Source organism: Brassica napus, unplaced genomic scaffold (genome assembly GCF_020379485.1).
Source record: "Brassica napus cultivar Da-Ae unplaced genomic scaffold, Da-Ae ScsIHWf_270;HRSCAF=446, whole genome shotgun sequence".
Classification (NCBI taxonomy): Eukaryota; Viridiplantae; Streptophyta; class Magnoliopsida; order Brassicales; family Brassicaceae; genus Brassica; species Brassica napus.
In genome coordinates, this window is record NW_026015992.1 from 304,684 (window position 1) to 323,656 (window position 18,973).

The following is an 18,973-nucleotide window of genomic DNA, read 5'->3' on the forward strand; positions in this document are numbered from 1 at the left end:
TTTTTCCAAATTTTACAACCGTTTTTATTTCGGTGGCAAAAGAACAAAAACGTAAAATGTGGAGCTATGCCGAGAAGCAAATAAACAAATGTCACAAAGAAAAGAAGAAGAAGCAAGAATCTCTCTTTCCGAAGGTCACGGTCACGAATCTCGCAGGTAATCAGTCTCTCCCGATCGTTCGTCCCTTGAAGAGCTTTTCAAATTTTCTGGTAATTTCCTTTTCATTTTCCTCGGAAATTTTATTTTTCCGTCTTTTTTTTCTCGATTGCTTTCTCTCGGACTTGTAGGGTTTATTGTCATTTCGTTGTTGTTGTTTTTTTTGTAACTGGGATCATCAATCATAATCTCCCGACATTCCTCAAAAATGTTGGGTATTCAAAGGAATCAGCTTAGTGCTTTTTTAGAAACATATGTGTGATAAAGGAACCAGCTTTGTCTTTCTTACATCAGTAATGTCTTGGTAGATTCTTGATGTTGAGGTTTCTTGGTAACAGGGAGTTTGTTTAATCGGCGAGAATAAATATATAATTCATTCGCCATGAATGAGAGTAAGTATGCTTCGGTGATCTTTTTTTGTCTTTTCAATTTGTCAGTATTGAATAATCATCAATCTCTCGGGAATAATATGTTGTGAAGCAGATTTAGAGGAAAAAAAGTATATTCTGATCCGTGATGGTGATGAGGAGGAGAATGAGTTAGGAGGACTCTTCTATAAGCCTCTTCCTTGCTTTGGTTTTGGAATCGGATGGCTCTCGTCAGTCTTTCTTCTCACTCACTCACTCACTCTTCTTCTTTTTTTTGTCATGTCTTGCTGAAAGCAGCAGTTTCATTTGACCACGACTTCTTTTAATGTTAGGTTTCTTGTTGGATTCGTCTTCCCGTTTGCGTGGTACTTTGCCACATTTCTATATCTAACAAACTATTACCGCAGAGATCCTCGGGAACGATCTGGTCTTGCTGCCTCTGCTATTGCTGTGAGTATCTCTCTCCTCCTCAGATCTCCTTTCTTTATCTTCCAATGAAAATGAAACGAACGGTGTTATAAGAGGATTTACCTATATCGCGCAGGCTCTGATATTCAGTGTTGCACTTGTGATCACTGTTCTTGTACTTGTTTTCTCGTGTCGCTAATTCTTTCTGGGGTTTTCAAAAGAAACAGCTTCAAGTCTGTTTCCAGAAGTGAAAGTATTATATTTTGATGAAGAAGAGAAGGTATACCCGCTAGTCCTTTTAGACTCAAAGTTTGGTTTGTTCTTGTACATAGATTGTTGTCAGCTTATTAAAAGTTCAAAAATGTGATACCTAACTGTTGGAAGAGATCTATATAGCTTCAGGCTTGTATGTTATTTTATTCACATTAGAGTCTTAAGCCAGACAAAAACGTACCTAGATGGTTGTCTGGTTATTATCTTCCGTGTTCGAAGACCTTTTTAAAAATCTTCTTTCTTACCGAACCACGTGGAACGGAGAAAGAATGGAGTAAAGGAACTTTGACGATGAAGATTTGTATGTTTTATGTCTAATCATTAATACTTCATAAGAATGAACCTTAGGAACATGACATCCAAAAGAGTGCAGAATGTATAAGCCTTTGTGATCGACCAAGATAAGAGTGGAAAACCAAAAATCTTCATTCAGTCTAATCGATAAGTATCAAAATAATAGTTAAACCCTCAATACTTTCATCCCCTCCCAAAATGGTTTCGGCATTTCTTTGTGGAAAGAGAATGAAACTTGTATCAGATAATGTGTTCTGTTTTCAAAAATCATGCGGAAGAGTTTAGTTGATAAATATTTAATTAAGCCAGTCTTTAGCATGTGATTCTAACAGAATTTACCTTTTTAGACTTTTGTTCTTACTTTTAAGTTTTTAACCGCAATATTCTCTTCTTTCCATTTGATGTAAACTTAGCGACTCGTCTGGCTGTCTCCCAATCTTAGAGCATCTCCAATGTAAAACTCTTTTTTTTCCTTCAAAATGGAGTAAAAGTGAAATTGGAGTAAAATTGCTCCAACCCTATTCTATTTTCTACTCCATAATGGGGTGATGAACAAACAAAAAAGAGATTACTCCATTTATGGAGTAAATTTCATTTTGGAGTGAGATATGGAGTTGGGTTGGAGCATTCCTTACTCCATATTCACTTTTACTCCATTTTAGAGGAAAAAATGGAGTAGGGATGGAGATGCCCTTACTAGACAACTATTTAAAAAGAAAGTGATCAAATAAATTGTGAAAGTTCTTCGGTATTTCAGTATAGGATATAGAATCCAGGTAATTTTTACATTTCATATTGGATTTAGATATTTATAGTTTAGGTTTAGGACGGTTCGAATTTTTGTAATTTTCATAAAGTTACATAGTTCTTAAAAAAAACAAATGATCAAACCGAAAATTCATAATTTATAATCTTAGATCATGAAACAAACCTAAAAACATCCATGCATTACTACTCCTGAATCTTTTTACTCGAACACAAACAAAAAAGATGTTTGAAGATGAACAACATGCAATTTCATCGCCCTCGTCGTGGATGGAGATGATGAGCTGAAGAAAGTAGGCTTTTGTAATATCTATTTGAATGATATCTTTTGGATTGGCTTTCGAAACTGATATCATAAATATCAGAAATTTTAACCGAATGTACGAGTTTCGCTACAAGGAAGGAAGGATGAGTAGGTTTATGTTAAGGTATATGTATGTTTGGATGATTCGAGTAGTGTTTTAAATTTTCAATATATACGGGGTTGGTATCTAATTTTTTTCAATACAAAATTCGATAAGATATTTTGCTACTTTGGTTTAGATTTTGGTCGTTTAGTTTTTGGTCGGAGATTTTGGGTCGGGTTCAGGTTTAGATTCGGGTATCAGTTAAAATACCCTAGATTACTATTATTAAGAATCAGAAGTCAGGTCCAAATAGTCCAAATAAGAAAAGACGAATTAAGTATATATCATACGATCTTCCGCACCGTATGTGATCACCACCTATCCTCGTATACACATCGATTTGTTGATATCGCGAGAAAAGAGGGATCAAATCAATCAGTTGTTATAATTAATTAATTATTCTCCTGAGATTCATTGCTGTTGACTCGTTTATCTCTTCAATTCCCCCCCCCCCCTCCCCGAGATTCATTACTTTTAAGTTTTTAACCGCAATATTCTCTTCTTTCCATTTGATGTAAACTTAGCGACTCGCCTGGCTGTCTCCCAATCTTACTAGACAACTATTTAAAAAGAAAGTGATCAAATCAATTGTGAAAGTTTTTGGGTATTTCAGTATAGGATATAGAATCCGGGTAATTTTTACACTTCATATTGGATTTAGATATTTATAGTTCAGGTTTAGGACAGTTCAAATTTTTGTAATTTTCATAAAGTTACATATTTATTAAAAAACAAATGATCAAACCGAAAATTCATAATTTATAATCTTAGATCATGAAACAAACCTAAAAACATCCATGCATTACTACTCCTGAATCTTTTTACTCGAACACAAACAAAAAAGATGTTTGAAGATGAATAACATACAATTTCATCATCCTCGTCTTGGATGGAGATAATGAGCTGAAGAAAGTAGGCTTTTGTAGTATCTATTTGAATGATATCTTTTGGATTGGCTTTCGAAACTGATATCATAAATATCAGAAATTTTAACCGAATGTACGAGTTTCGCTACAAGGAAGGGAGGATGAGTAGGTTTATGTTAAGGATATGTAGTTTGGATGATTTGGGTAGTGTTTTGAATTTTTGATATATACAGGTTTGGGTATCTAAATTTTTTGAATATGAAATTCAATCGGATATTTTGCTACTTTGGTTTAGTTTTGATTCAGGTTTGGACTCGGATATAGATTAAAATGCCCTAGATTATATTATTAAGAATCAGAAGTCAGGCCCAATTAGCCCAAATAAGAAAAGAGGCATCTATAACTATAAAGGAGAGTTTTTTCTCACCTCCTGCAGCCACGTCATTTAGGAGATATGGGCTTTTTTCGCCACATGGCAACTCAATCACTTCAGATTCAGCCGTACCTTTTCCTCTTCGCCTCGGTTCTACGAGGTAACGTCGAGTTGAATCAATGAAACCCATTACCTCTTCTTAAATGACTCTTTTCTCCGATCAATTTCACAAGTGAGTTTCATAGTTCTTCTGTCTGCTAACGTTTTTTCAAGAGTTCTCCAGAAAAGATCCAAAAATGAATGGTTAATTTCCAGATTCTATTTTCAGAATTGAAGGAAGGTCATTGCAGAGAAAAGGGGTAAGTTCATAGGTGTTGACATGGTTCTGATTGACGGGAAGATTATCTGATTCTCTTTAATCTCTTATAAGTTACTTTAATCCATGATTTTATTTCAATCCTTCACCATCTAGATTCAAACACCTGCTCAAACAAGGATCCTTTTATGAGCTAACTGTTTTTGATGTCACCAGGAGCATCCAAAACTTCAGATTCGCTGATGCCCCTGTTTCAATCAGATTCGTAGAGCAAACAAGTTTCGTCGATATCTCAGCTAGCAATAACCCTAGCCCAACAAAGAGCTTCAGGTTTTGTAAATTTCGACCAGCTATTGTCACTGGCTAACACAAACACTGAATTGCCAGTTAGACACTTCATTACCTGACCTATAATTAATTTCATCCTCTAAAATCTGCCATTAATCCTTATGTTTCTCTGCAGATATCATTGGGGGAGGTGCGGGGCATAAGGACCACTTAGACCGAGATACCAATCCACTTGACGCCTCATGTCTGAAGCCTGAACTCATTACTTGCTTCACATAGATCCCCTTAGCGGTTTGGTTGTTGTCGTCTGACCTTACGTCGTTTACATGACATCTAGATTACATCTTCAGGTTTAGTTAACATGCTTCCCTGAAGTACTAATTAAGTCTGTGTGTGGTTAGGGAAAATGTTCATTCTCTGTGTTGTTGACTGCTTCCTGCTATTCTGAGATATCTAATTTTGTGGATCCAATTTAATATATACAACTTTATTTGTCTTTGGTACAGAACAGAGGAAGAAGTTTGGAATAGGAAAACATTCTCTCTTAACCCTTAGTTTCTCTGTATCAAACTTTAAAAAAAAAATATATTATGTGATGAATGTCATGATAAAAGTCTATAACTTTGTGTAGTGGTATTAATTTTTATTCATTTTGCTCTGTATCTTTTGATATTTTCATATGTGGAAAGGTGGAGGCTATGGGTTGCAAAATGTCATTTAATTGTTAATGTCCGACTGTCTGAATGCTCAACTTTGCAGGGACGGACCCGCATGCATAAGTGTATTTGGCAACCTCGCAGAGCTCATCGATGAGGAATTAGTAATGTCAGGTGTGGAACCAAAGGTTGTTGTAGCCACCAATATCAACCCTAAATTAGTTGGAGGTAACCATTTCTAACACTCATCTGTTATTTTAGGCCAACTTTTTTCTAAATGCTACTCCAGGAATACATTTCTTTTTTGACCATGAGAGTATTGCCAGCCAAAGTTGTCTCACAAAGTAAGGAGTTATAACCTTTGTTACTCTGCAAATAACTTACATTTCTTCATGTTATAAATCGTATACAGAGTTGGTCACCACAAGGTTGGTCTCGGTAGGAAGGTTCATCCTCAACGTCTACAAAATATGGTGGTGTTAAGAAGATCGGAACGTTAACACTGTCTGAGCTAAATGCTTATATCACATCTCCCCACAGGTGACCACTTTCACGTAACCCATCTGTTAGTGCGTTTCTTGACCGACAATTTCTTTCACTTTCGTTGGTGCCTTATCCAAAGGTTTGAAACCAACTTCTCTGCTCTTCCACTGATAAAATACTGAATATATTAAAAATATTAATTGGATCGAACTGTTCTCTTTTGTTTTGAGTGCAGTGTCCCTGAGATAAAAGAGCAAACAACGAAAGAAAGCTTTCTGTTACATGGTATCTCACCAGAATCAATCTTTTTTGGACCGTGAGTATCTCCAAACACAGAATGTAATGTCTTCTTTTTTTTTAATTTTTTAACACAGAAATAGTAATCAGCTCGATATAGCTTTACATCAAAAAAATTCAGGACATAGATCAAAATGTTGTCTCAGTTCAGACGCATGCATTTGGTTTCTTTAATCAGGTATTGCAATGAGGAAAGTAAGATGAACGTTGTGTATGAGTATATGAAAAAAGGAATGCTTAAAGACCATCTGTATGACTCGGATAATCCTAGGTTGAGCTGGAGACAGAAGCTTGAGATATGCGCTAAAGGGCTTCACTATCTCCATACAGGTTCCGCTAGAGCCATTATACACTGCGTGTGAAGTCTGCTTCAGGTAAACATTTAGGACCAACTCTTCTTCTATAGAACCTGTTGAAGGAGCTTTACTCTTTACACAATGTTATAATCTCTCTACAGGCCATTGAAGCTCTCGACCCGAACTACGAACTGGTAGTTTACTAGAACCACAAGAAGCAAACTCAATCGGAATAGAAAGACAACTTCATATCATCAAACTGATCCGTGGTTTGAGAAATTTGATGTAACAAAAGCTCCGAGAGCAACTCCAAGACAACAAGAGTGACTACCTTTTGGATAGATAGAGAACATTTCTTTCTTTCATTTTTTTTTGTTGCATTCATCCAGAGTCTTTTGTTCTTTTTATTCTCAGCAAAATTTTCAGTAACCAAATAACCTACCTTAGCGTTATAAACGTATAACTAGGAACAATAAATGTTTGATTCTTTTGCTAATGCCATCTGATAATAATACAAAAGAAATTCAATCCTTTGTATTGCTCAACATGTAAACTAAAGAATTTAACCAAATTTGAGTGTTTTCAAAAACTGAGATACAAGTTTATTTTGTAACGACTTCCTTGGTCGGGGTGGGTTGGGGACCATATTATCTCATTTCTCCTGCTCTTGGCTGGGAGGTCGGGATAATGCTTCTTTCTTGGCAAAGCAGTTGATGGAGCTTTGTTAGCTTAAATCCTGGGCCCTTTCAAGGAAAATTTCATGGGAACGTTCTTAAGTGTGACAATCGTTGCTTTCTTGTGCTCTGTTAAGCTTCACATGATGTCCAAGTCTTTCTAATGACTACACTTTGTTTAGGTACGTTTTGGGTGCTGTACTGGAGACTTTTTTCAAAGCATTTGATGGGAAATGATCTTTTGGTAACGACTGAAAACACAAGACACAAGATTTGTTGATGGTCTCGAACCAGACACATGTTAGTAAGACGGTGAAATGAAGTTTTGGTTATCTTGAATATTAAATGTATTTTAAGTGTCTGGTTCAGAAATAACACACAAGATTTGTTAATGGTCTCGAACCAGACACATGTTATTTCTCAATACTACATTCAGTAGAAAGTTTTACTAACAAAAAACTACAATAAGCAAGTGTTATTTTTACAAGTAATTTTTTCGAGCACGAATTTCATACTAAATAAATTCAAAACTAATACATCACAATAATTATTCTTCTATACTATACTTAAGAATTCATTTAGATTTGGGAATTTTTCCAATGCAATTAAATGATATGTTCGTTTTCATATATTACAAATGTTTATGTCTGCTTCTAATAATTATTCACAACTCGCATACAAAAACATAACAATAAGTGATATACATAATACAAATGCAAATGATCAATAAATATAGCTAAGCTTTAAGGATATATAGATGACTGATGTACGCGAAGGTACCGTTTTTGACAGCAATGGCAACAACATCAGACGAACAAAAATACTTGAAATAGAATTTTACAACTTAGTGTTAATTTACGATAAAAGAAATTAGATTAAAAAAAATATTATGTTATACAACAAATAATAATACATATACAACAAATAATACATATTAGTAAAATGTATAAATTATTCTATCATTGTGTTTGATTATTACGTCCAAATCATCAAAGGACATAATCTTTAATGAAATATGTTTTAAATGGATCCAAAAAGTGTAATATCTAAAAGATCCAAATCATTAAAGATATTTATTTCTAATATATGTGAATAACTCCAAAACTTAAATGATAACTTTTTAAGTAAATAAAAACATGACTCTAAATTAATAGAATAGATAGATGTCACTATGCATAATATTCTTAAATTACGAAAGATATATTGTTTTTGCCATATAAGTGAAATTCCATAAAAAAAGTGTTTGTGAAACTTTACAAAATTTTAAACAAACTAAGATTTACCTTGGCAAAAAGAAAAAGAACTAAAAACAAGGTACATGTTATAGAAAATAGAGATTTTGAGACTGTGTCTCTCAACTCTCCCAGCCCTACTAAATATTAGGACTAGATCTTAGTTATAAAAAGTATGATTAACCTCTAATTAAATTGTTCCAACCAGTTTCCAACTTCTCTTAACTTAACACAACACCAACTTAATTAACGCTACGATCGTCTCCACGCTACATTTAAGTTATTTTGGTTAAAATACGTTTTGGTTCATCTTACCTTATCCGAAGTAAATTATTTGATATGATGTGGTGTGAAACACAAGTAAACTTCAGTTAAAACTGTAATATTTTATTAATTTTTAAAACTATTAATCTGTAAAAAAATATTTCCAAATAGCCTGAGCAAAATTTCCAACAAATAATTTTGTTATAATACAAAGTTTAACAAATGGTAAAATGATTACAAAAGATAATTAATAAAATCCTATAACTAAATAAAATTTCATTGGGTGCGATCATACCAGCACTAATGCACCGGATCCCATCAGAACTCCGCAGTTAAGCGTGCTTGGGCGAGAGTAGTACTAGGATGGGTGACCTCCCGGGAAGTTCTCGTGTTGCACCCCTTTTAAAAGTGTTACAAAAAAAAAAAAATAATAATAAAATAAAATTTCATTATAAATTGAAAATCTAATATAAAGTGAAACAAACATATATTATGAAACATCATTTGTTCTCAAATAGATATATTAATTATCTATGAAATTATTGAAATTGTTTATATAGTACTTTAAAATAATAAAAAAATATAATTTTATTACATAATATTTTCAATTTACTTAGGTTGGAGATGAAATAATTAATATCGTGAGAAATTAATTAGAGTAAAATATTAAAATTTAAAACTCTTAGAAAAATGTATCAGTTTTTTAGATCTTCTTCAACTATATAAAAGTGAAATAAAAGTCAAAAGAGGCAATATAAATCATTACATTTTCCTTATTTTTGTTTTATTTAATAATTCTATGTTTACTAAAATCCATTAGTGGTCTTTCAACTTGAACCAACAAATTTTAATAAAATTTACAATATAATCTTAAATTTAATATATGTATATATTTTAAAAAGCTATATAAAGTTAAAGCATATTGAAATATTAAATAATTTTTATTGTAAACTCAATTCGGGCGGGCCAACCCCTAGTTAAGTATAAATCATACACTCTTCGGCACCGCAGGTGATGTGATCACACATATCCTAGTATTGATTTGTTGACTCGTTTATCTCTTCATCTCCTCCTCCCCGCGTAAACTCTACCTCTGTCTGTAAACCCTAATTCGCTCCGTTCATTCGTCTCCTCCTCTAAGCATTGTTCTCAGAGCTTATTGAGGTAAAATCTCATCTTCTAAGACAAATTTATTTCTTTATGATGCAATTTTCTAGTACAAATTCGTGTGATATGGAGATTTCTGCTAGGGGTCGAGTATATAAGGTATTCGCAAGTTTGTGTGTTTTGTAATAGCGAATGCATTCACGTTGAGGTGATTTTGTGACCTTTAATCTGCTGCTGATTAGTTGGTTATGTCAATGCTTGGTTAGGGGTTATTTTATCGTGACTAACCAAACCCCTAGTTATATATATACTTAATAGTCTATCAAGGTATGGGCTTAGCTGTGTGACGTTCTCTTCAGAAGCGTAAACAGAGTTGGATCGCATTTATAAATCTAAACTGAGTTTCGATGCTAGTAGCAAGAATGTGAATTGTTGGCCAGTCATCATCATCCTGTGATATCTGAAAAATATGACATCATCTTGAATTGATTTTGTACAGTTATCTTTAGCCTCTTATTGAGTAGTTAGTTTTTTTTCCATATATCAGTTTCTTTTTGAACAGGTTTAAGAATGAATAGCCAGCCATCATCCAGTGGATATCCGCATACAAGAGTTGATAAAGAGACAGGAATGAAAGTTACAGGTATGTGTGTATACGTACTTGTAGATATAATACATCTATGTCTATATTCTGATTTGGGCATCAACATCACGCCCTTCTTTCTTTCTTTTTTTTTTGGTTGATGCAGAAAATGGTGGGAAAGCTGGAAGTGTGGACACCCCTTCTCGTGATCCGTTCGTGTACCTCACAACTTGTAAGATCGGGCATCATGTCGAAGTTCAGCTGAAAAATGGGTCGGTTTACAGTGGAATCTTTCATGCTGCTGATGTGGAGAACAATTTTGGTGAGATTTGATATATGCAACTCTTGTTTTTTGTTCACTTACAAAACTGATTTGAAACTTACAGGAATTATTTTGAAAATGGCAAGCTTGATAAGGGAAGGCAGTGTACGAGGGATGAAACCCCTGTTGGATTAAGCTTGACAATAGCTTAAGACACAAGCTATCCTAATCCTAATTGAGATATGTTTTGTATAGGATTAGGAAAAAAGGAAAGATTGTTATGCTAATAGGATTAGGAGTTATCTAGTCTTATAAATAGAGATGAATATGTTATTACATCTCTTGTGATTTGAGAAAGCATAAATTGTGATTTGTGAGTTTGTGATTGATTAATAAGAGAAGGACTTCTTGTTAGTGTGTTTGTGTTTCTATAATTTGGTATCAGAGCCAAACATATAAACAAACCAACGCACACGATCGAATCTACAAACAACTACAACCATGACTGATGTTAAAGAAGAAGCTGCGACGAACTCCAAAGAGAATGGACCTTCCTCCATTAAACTTCCGATGTTGACTTCTACCAACTATGTTGTTTGGGCAATGCGTATGAAAATTGCACTCAAGGTCAACAAAGTGTGGGAAACTATTGATCCGGGAAGCAAACATGAAGAGAAAAATAACATGGCTATTGCCTTGTTGTTTCAATCTGTTCCGGAAGCTTTAATACTACAAATAGGTGACCTTGATACAGCAAAAGGTGTATGGGACGTGATCAAAGCAAGACATGTCGGAGCTGAGAGAGTAAGAGAAGCAAGGTTGCAAACCTTAATGGCTGAGTTTGATAGACTTAAGATGAAAGAAGAAGATACTATTGATGTGTTCGTTGGAAAGCTCTCCGAGATCTCTTCAAAGTCTTCCTCATTAGGAGAAATTATTGAAGAATCAAAAATCGTCAAGAAGTTTCTTAAAAGTCTACCAAGAAAAAAATATATTCATATTGTCGCTTCCCTCGAGCAAGTTCTAGACCTTAATGCAACTAGCTTTGAGGACATTGTGGGCAGACTAAAGGCATATGAAGAAAGGATATGTGAAGATGAAGAGGAACACCAAGACGATGATCATGGCAAGTTGTTGTACACTAACAACAATGAGTCACAACAAGATGGGTACGGCCGAGGAGGACGAGGAAGAGGTGGACGAGGAACCTGGAGAGGAAGAGGTCGAGGTCGCAATGGAGGTTTCTACGCTCAGAGAGAGGCATATAGACAAGGACAAAACCGTGATATGAACCACATCACTTGTTTTGCGTGTGATAAACAGGGACATTACGCAAGTAATTGTCCCGACAAGTTGCTCAAGCTGCAAGAAACCGATGAGAAGAAAGAAGTAGATACACAAGAAGCTGATGAGCTTATGATGAATGAAGTGGTATATCTCAATGAGGAGAAGGTAAAGCTAACTAACTTTGCAGTAGAAGAAGGAATGGAGAATCTGTGGTATCTTGACAATGGGGCAAGCAATCACATGAGTGGAAATCGCTTGTTCTTCTTTAAACTTGATGAAGGCATTACAGGAAAGGTCCGGTTTGGGGATGATTCTCGTATTGACATAAAGGGAAAAGGATCAATTCGCTTTGTCTTGAAAGGAGGTGAGAAGAAAATCTTGAATAACGTCTACTACATACCAGGATTGAGAAGCAATATCGTCAGCTTAGGACAAGCCACTGAAGTTGGGTGTGAAGTAAGGATGAAGGATGATATCCTTATGCTCTTTGACAAAACCGGAGCCTTAATGATCAAAACCACTCGATCGAGGAACCGTTTATACAAAGTAACCTTACAAGCCGATGCAATCCAGTGTCTTCTCACATCAGTACCTACCGAATCATCTAAGTGGCATGCACGGTTAGGCCATGTTGCAACTGAGACAATGAAGATGATGATACATAAAGAGTTGGTCGTAGGCATTCCGCGAATAGATGTTGAGAAAGAAACGTGTGTCTCTTGTCTTCTCGGAAAACAAACGCGACAACCGTTTCCCCAAGCAACCTCGTTCAGAGCAACACAACCGCTTGAGCTTGTTCATGGAGACTTATGTGGGCCGATCACTCCTTCCACGCCAGGAATGAAAAAATATGTGTTCGTATTGATAGATGACTATACACGTTATATGTGGACCATTCTACTTAAGGAAAAGAGCGAAGCGTTTGAAAAGTTCAAAGTGTTTAGGAACCTTGCAGAACAAGAAACAAAAACAACGGTGAAAACGTTTCGTACGGACAGAGGAGGCGAGTTCACATCACATGAATTCAAAGACTACTGCAACAAGAATGGAATTAACAGACACACGACTGCACCATATTCACCACAGCAGAATGGAGTCGTGGAGCGTCGAAACCGTACACTCTTTGAGATGACTAGAAGCTTGTTGAAACATATGAGCGTGCCCAATGAGCTATGGGGAGAAGCTGTAAGGCATTCAACCTATTTGATCAATAGGATTGCAACCAGATCTCTTGTCGGACAGACCCCATACGAGGCATTGAGAGGAAAACGACCTAATCTTAGCCATCTCAAGGTCTTTGGTTGTGTCTGTTACGCTCGAACTGAAACCGCTGGACGAAAGAAACTCGATGACCGGTCGAAAGCTTTGGTACATCTAGGAACCGAACCAGGCTCTAAAGCCTACAGGTTACTAGACGCTTCAAGCAATAAGATCATTGTGAGCCGCGACGTATTGTTTACTGAAGAAAAGCAATGGAACTGGGACACGGCTAAGACAAAGAGCTCCAGCACGTTAGAGATAGAATTATTACCGCTTACAGACACTGGAAGCAGTCAAGAGAACGTCGCTACAGGTGGAGAAAATAGGGATGACAGTGAGAATGAGGAAGATGATACCATTGAAATCGAAGAGGAAGAAGAAACAACACAACCCGAGGTAAGGCGATCAAGCAGAACAACATCTAAGCCATCGTATCTAGAGGATTATATCCTTCTGGCAGAAGAAGAATGTGAGAAACTCCTAATGGTCATAAATAATGAGCCTTGGGATTTTAATGAAGCAAAGACACTTGAAGTTTGGGTTGAAGCGTGTAGGGATGAGATATTCTCCATCGAGAAAAACAACACTTGGCTACTCGTTGATCTACCAAAGGGTTTCAAGGCTATTGGTTTGAAGTGGGTTTTCAAAATAAAGAGGAATGCAGATGGTAGTATCAGTAAGTACAAGGCGAGGTTGGTAGCAAAAGGCTACGTACAAAGGCATGGTATTGATTATGACGAGGTCTTTGCACCTGTAGCTCGGATCGAAACAATCAGACTAGTAATCGCTCTTGCAGCCTCATATGGTTGGGAGATCCATCACTTGGATGTAAAGACGGCATTCTTACATGGAGAACTAAAAGAAGAGGTCTATGTAAGTCAACCTGAAGGATTTGAGATCAAAGGAAAAGAAGATAAAGTGTACAAGCTTAAGAAAGCTCTCTATGGTCTTAGACAGGCTCCTAGAGCATGGAACATCAAACTCAACCGGATTCTTCAAGAGTTTAGTTTCACTAGATGCTCTAAGGAACCCTCATTGTATAAAAGAGAGGATAAAAAAGGCGTGCTTATGGTATGTGTATACGTTGATGACTTACTTGTCACCGGCTCTTCTTTGGCATTAACGGTTGAATTCAAGAAAGAGATGGCTAGCAAGTTCGAGATGAGCGATCTAGGAAGATTGACTTATTATCTAGGCATCGAAGTATTGCAGTATGATGGAGGAGTAGTGCTGTCTCAAGATAGATATGCTCGGAAAATTCTTGAAGAAACTGGTATGACAAACTGCAATCTCGTGCACGTACCCATGGAAGTCAATATACGGCTGTCAAAATCAATGCAAGAGAAAGGGATTGATGAAAGAGAGTTTAGAAGAAGCATAGGGTGTCTTAGGTATCTATTACATACTCGACCGGATCTCTCATTCAGTGTGGGAGTTCTTAGTAGATACATGCAAGAGCCTAAGGTTTCTCATGGCGTTGCCTTAAAGCAAGTACTCAGATACTTGCGCGGAACAACCAACCTCGGGCTCAGGTATACACGGTCGGTTACACGTGAGTTGATTGGCTTTAGTGATAGCTCACACAATGTTGATGAGGATGATGGCAAGAGTACAACAGGGCATGTGTTTTACCTTGATCAAAGTCCTATTACTTGGTGCTCTCAAAAGCAAGAGATTGTGGCGTTATCTTCTTGTGAAGCTGAATTCATGGCAGCAACAGAGGCTGCGAAACAAGCAATATGGCTCCAGGAACTCTTGGGAGAAATCGTGGGAGATATGTGCAAGAAAGTGACCGTGAGGGTTGATAACAAGTCTGCTATCTCGCTTACTAGGAATCCAGTGTTTCATGGTCGTAGTAAGCACATACATCGGAGGTTTCATTTCATCCGAGAATGTGTAGAGAATGAGCAGATTGAAGTTGAACATGTTCCGGGAACTGAACAAAGAGCTGACATACTTACAAAAGCTCTTAGTAGAATTCGATTCAAGGAAATCAGAAGCCTTATGGGAGTTCATGTGGTGAGTGAAGATGGAATCAAGCTTAAGGGGGAGAATGTTGGATTAAGCTTGACAATAGCTTAAGACACAAGCTATCCTAATCCTAATTGAGATATGTTTTGTATAGGATTAGGAAAAAAGGAAAGATTGTTATGCTAATAGGATTAGGAGTTATCTAGTCTTATAAATAGAGATGAATATGTTATTACATCTCTTGTGATTTGAGAAAGCATAAATTGTGATTTGTGAGTTTGTGATTGATTAATAAGAGAAGGACTTCTTGTTAGTGTGTTTGTGTTTCTATAACCCCGAGCTCCTCTTGTCAGCAAGCCACCTTCAAAAGTATTCATTATCCCTGCTGACGAAGTTGTGCAAGTTATAGCTAAGGTGTGTACTGTACTCTTCTGAGTTTCTAATGCTCATGTCAATGTGTTACGAAAGACTACTTGGTGTCTCTTACACTTTTGTCATTGTTTTTGGTGTTAGGACCTTCCTGTGTACAGCAATAACGTCTCAGAATGCGAGAAACCGTCAGAGCTGTTGACAGACTCTTCAATCTCACAGTCTTATCATGTTGATTCGGAAAGAGAGCTGCAACGTTGGGTACCTGACGAAGATGTTCCAGATTGTCCTGATCTGGAAAACGTGTTTGATGACCCTTGGAAGAGGTACTGATGATTACCTATTCTTATAGTTAGGATGTTTTTTTTTTAATTAGAATTTCTATTTTTTTGGTTTAGAAAAGTGTCTAGTATCTCTATTTCTCTACTTCCTTTTGCTTCTACGTTTTATAATACGGATATGGAGACTCATCCACGCTATACAGTGTTTTAGAGGTTTAGGCCGTGGGAAAAATTGTTACTGTACTTTGAAGTTTGAACCTAGTTCTGTCTGTTGGGTGTTATTCAGTCTCCTTTCTTGTTGCTTTGGATTTTTGTTTTTTTTTTATGTTAAACCGCCTTGTAGTGATGATAATTTTCAAATAAAGTGTCAATACAGCTTTGTGAATTGAATATATAAAAATTCATGTAGCTCTATTGAGACCTTCGTATTACAGTGGGCCAACCCGCAAGGATTCATGTAGTTACTTGTTTGTCTGCTTGTTTCTTGTTCTATCACTATGAGCACTCTTCTTTTCTGAATAGTGTCTTATATGTGATGATGATATTCATAGGGGCTGGAATCAGTTTGAGGTCAATGAGACATTGTTTGGAGTGACGAGCACTTTTGACGAGGAACTGTACACCACAAAACTCGAGAGAGGTCCTCGTACGAGGGAGCTAGAAGAGCAGGCCTTGAGGATTGCTAGAGAGATCGAGGGTGAGAATACCCGAGATCTCCACGTAGCAGAGGTGAACTAGGGATGTTTTTTCTTTTATTTGCCATTTTTTCTTTTATTTGCCATTTGTGTTTTTCGTTTCATTGTCGTACAATTTGTAATGGTTCATGCATGCACTCATCTTACATAGGAGAGAGGGCTTGAGCTTAGTGGGAAGTTTGATATTGACGAGGAAACTAAATACTCATCGGTATGTCCAGCTAATGGATTTGATGATTCGGGTTATGACGAGGAAGAAGAAATTCTGTTGGATTGCCGTATTAATTTGACGTTTGGTGATTCAACAACTGGTTCTAATGGCATCAAATCTGCTTCAGCTGGCAAAGATATTCCTACTCCAAGTCCAGGCAGCAATATCAGGTCCTTTTTTCAATGGGACATGCTCGCTTTTTTTTCCTTCCAAAATATGTTTATTGAGTTATAACTTTCTGAATGTGCATCCTAATAGGAATGAGAGCCAGCTTGCGGAGCAGAGAAACGGTAAAATTCTAGAGTCAAAGGTAATTAACTTAACCTCTTTTGATGCAACTAATCTTGATTGCTTTTGAAATTTATAATATGCTCTATGACTTATAACATTGTTCTGTTGCCTTCATTCTGTATTGATGCAGCCGTCCGAGGAATCAGTGTCTGGTCTTGATGGTATGTGCAACTTCATATTAGCTTTATTATATTCATCTATTCCCATTACATCTTAAACGTTGATACCCATAAGAGTTTCCAACTGAGTCTTTGAATGTACACTCAAGATACTAAGGCAGACGCAGCAGCCTCTGATCCGGCTTGTGTAATCAAGTCGTCTGGAAGCTCCATTTCTAGAAATCCAGAAAACTCTGCAGCTTCCTCAACATCAAGTCGTCCAATACTATCACCAAGCTCTTCTATTGGGTCTTATTCTTCAGAAAAGTCCACACTCAACCCAAATGCTAAGGTCTTGTTTGCCATGTTCTTAGATTATTATCTTATACATTTAGAGTTGGCGTTTTTTACTGTTAGTCTTTACTTTTAGTCTTTCACTAATGAGCTTTCAGGAATTTAAGCTTAACCCCAACGCAAAGAGTTTCAAACCATCTCCAACAGCTATACGGCCTCAATCTCCAGCTCCAGAAGGATCATTCTATTACCCTCCCGTTCCACAGATGACCGGAATACACATTGGATATGGAGTAACTCTTTTCACTCTCTTTTTTTAATCTACTCTGATGATTCACCTCTAAATCGAAGTTAAGTCTCTGTAATCTTCATATCTATGATTTTCAAAAAAAAAAAATGAAATTGGCAGATGGGAGCAGCATTCCCTGGACAACAACCTATGGTGTATCATAATACAATGCAGCCTGGTCCAAACCAAACATTTTTATCCTCCAAATGGTCCACAGGTTTGTTGCTAATAAACTCAAATATTCTTTGTTGGAAAACGATTCTTGTATAAAGAAATTGAACTGTGGAATCATTTTTGTTTACAGTACCACCCACAACAAATAATGGTTGGTCAGCAGAGACCGGTTCTGTTCATGCCGCCGTCCCCATACCAACCGGTTTACCATTACCCTCTATAAAATTTGACTGTTTTTTTCCGTCTTTTAATAAATTGGCAAAAGAGTGAGATGTTGCTGACATCTTTGAATTTATATGCAGGAGATGCCATATAAAGGAAGAGACTCTTATTAGCTTTTGACCAAATTATGAATGGTGGTGGCACAAAGGTTTCGAATAATCTTCTGATGGAATGGGGTTTCCAGCACCGAATCTTTAATTTGTTTTAATATGATAAATTGTTTGATGGTCCATGGGAGATATATTGAACACATTGAACACATGTGATATTGATATAGTTTGTTTAGGACTAGATTTAGATTTAGATTCGGTTTTATCTCACTTCTTTTTTCACTTGGGTCTCTGCTTAAACTATAATTTATAGATGTATGACATTCTAAGTTGGAGTCTTTTTATATTTAAAAAAGAAATAGGTTAGCAAAAATGTTTTTTCTTCTTGTATACTACCTTTTTCCTAATTAACGGTTGTAGTTCAATCTTCATATACGTGTTAAGAGTTCTTTTTAAGTCAATGATTGGGGTCTGAAAGCGTAATGTTTAAATTTGGAGTTATTATGATAATGGGTTAAGTCTCTTTTTGGTTTTGTCTTAGATGCTTCGTGTTTCCATTCAAATCATTATCATATAAATCTTCTCGTAGTTTCAGAAATAAGAATCTAAAGGTTAGGGGAGATTTTGGCACTAACTTTGTCTTTTTAGTGGTTGAAAACATGCCTAAAATCAAAATAATTGGTATTATAATGTTTTATGTTAACACCTGTCACCGCTTTTGAAGCATGATAGTTACCCATTTCTTTTCTCTACAGTTTTTTCTTCTAACAATTTTTACATTATTTAAATCTCACACTACAATTCGAAGTCTCAAAAGTAAGCATCTCTCTACAATTAGTTGGATTATTAGTCATTTTTCAACTATAATGTTCATCCAAAGTAGATGTCTTCCTATATTTTTGACACAAAAAAAGTCTTCCTCTATTTGTTTTCCCCCCTGTATTTTAAGTTATTTTTTTTTCTGTTGTGGTTTGTAATTACTTTTTTTTGTAACTGTAGTTGTTTGTAATTACTAATGAGAGTTGTTGTGGATTGAATGAATAGAGAGAGAAGGTTGACAACAAAAAGAGAAAGAGAGAGAGAGAGAGAGAAAGAGAGAGAGAGAGAGAAACT

General features: G+C 36.1%; 2 protein-coding genes, 1 long non-coding RNA gene and 1 other non-coding gene across 5 annotated transcripts; all 4 read left to right on the forward strand.

Moving 5' to 3' along the window:
- Nucleotides 1-4: 4 nt before the first annotated feature.
- On the forward strand, nucleotides 5-1,355 carry LOC106346751 (60S ribosomal protein L18a-like protein). 2 transcript variants are annotated; one of them, XM_013786185.3, is made up of 5 exons: nucleotides 5-156; nucleotides 495-548; nucleotides 640-754; nucleotides 857-974; nucleotides 1,069-1,355. In XM_013786185.3, exons 2-5 carry the CDS (start codon nucleotides 539-541, stop codon nucleotides 1,129-1,131), a joined length of 306 nt encoding a protein of 101 aa, XP_013641639.1. In that variant the 5' UTR covers nucleotides 5-156; nucleotides 495-538; the 3' UTR covers nucleotides 1,132-1,355. The 2 variants fall into 2 exon arrangements, with proteins under 2 accessions (XP_013641639.1, XP_013641630.1); XM_013786176.3 differs by having other exon boundaries at nucleotides 30-209.
- Nucleotides 1,356-5,015: 3,660 nt separating this feature from the next.
- On the forward strand, nucleotides 5,016-6,515 carry LOC125601979. The gene is made up of 3 exons (XR_007334524.1): nucleotides 5,016-5,398; nucleotides 5,583-6,324; nucleotides 6,408-6,515. It is a non-coding gene; the product is annotated as an uncharacterized LOC125601979 (long non-coding RNA).
- Nucleotides 6,516-8,697: 2,182 nt separating this feature from the next.
- LOC125601989 lies at nucleotides 8,698-8,816 on the forward strand. The gene has a single exon (XR_007334527.1). It is a non-coding gene; the product is annotated as a 5S ribosomal RNA (ribosomal RNA).
- A 624-nt stretch (nucleotides 8,817-9,440) lies between these two features.
- LOC106379835 (polyadenylate-binding protein-interacting protein 3) lies at nucleotides 9,441-18,060 on the forward strand. Its single transcript, XM_048773917.1, is given in 16 exon segments — nucleotides 9,441-9,580; nucleotides 10,071-10,166; nucleotides 10,273-10,428; nucleotides 10,493-10,553; nucleotides 15,201-15,300; nucleotides 15,400-15,581; nucleotides 16,088-16,265; nucleotides 16,383-16,612; nucleotides 16,701-16,752; nucleotides 16,864-16,894; nucleotides 17,002-17,183; nucleotides 17,284-17,418; nucleotides 17,535-17,606; nucleotides 17,608-17,631; nucleotides 17,719-17,790; nucleotides 17,891-18,060. Coding segments are annotated over 15 exon segments (1,581 nt in total). The 5' UTR covers nucleotides 9,441-9,580; nucleotides 10,071-10,093; the 3' UTR covers nucleotides 17,924-18,060.
- The last annotated feature ends 913 nt before the right edge of the window (nucleotides 18,061-18,973 follow it).

What these genes read in the sequence shown, in the direction of transcription:
- LOC106346751 (XM_013786185.3), top strand. An exon ending in TTTGGAATCGGATGGCTCTC is followed by an intron (nt 755 to 856) that starts GTCAGTCTTTCT and finishes TTTTAATGTTAG; the next exon opens with GTTTCTTGTTGGATTCGTCT. An exon ending in TTGCTGCCTCTGCTATTGCT is followed by an intron (nt 975 to 1,068) that starts GTGAGTATCTCT and finishes TATATCGCGCAG; the next exon opens with GCTCTGATATTCAGTGTTGC.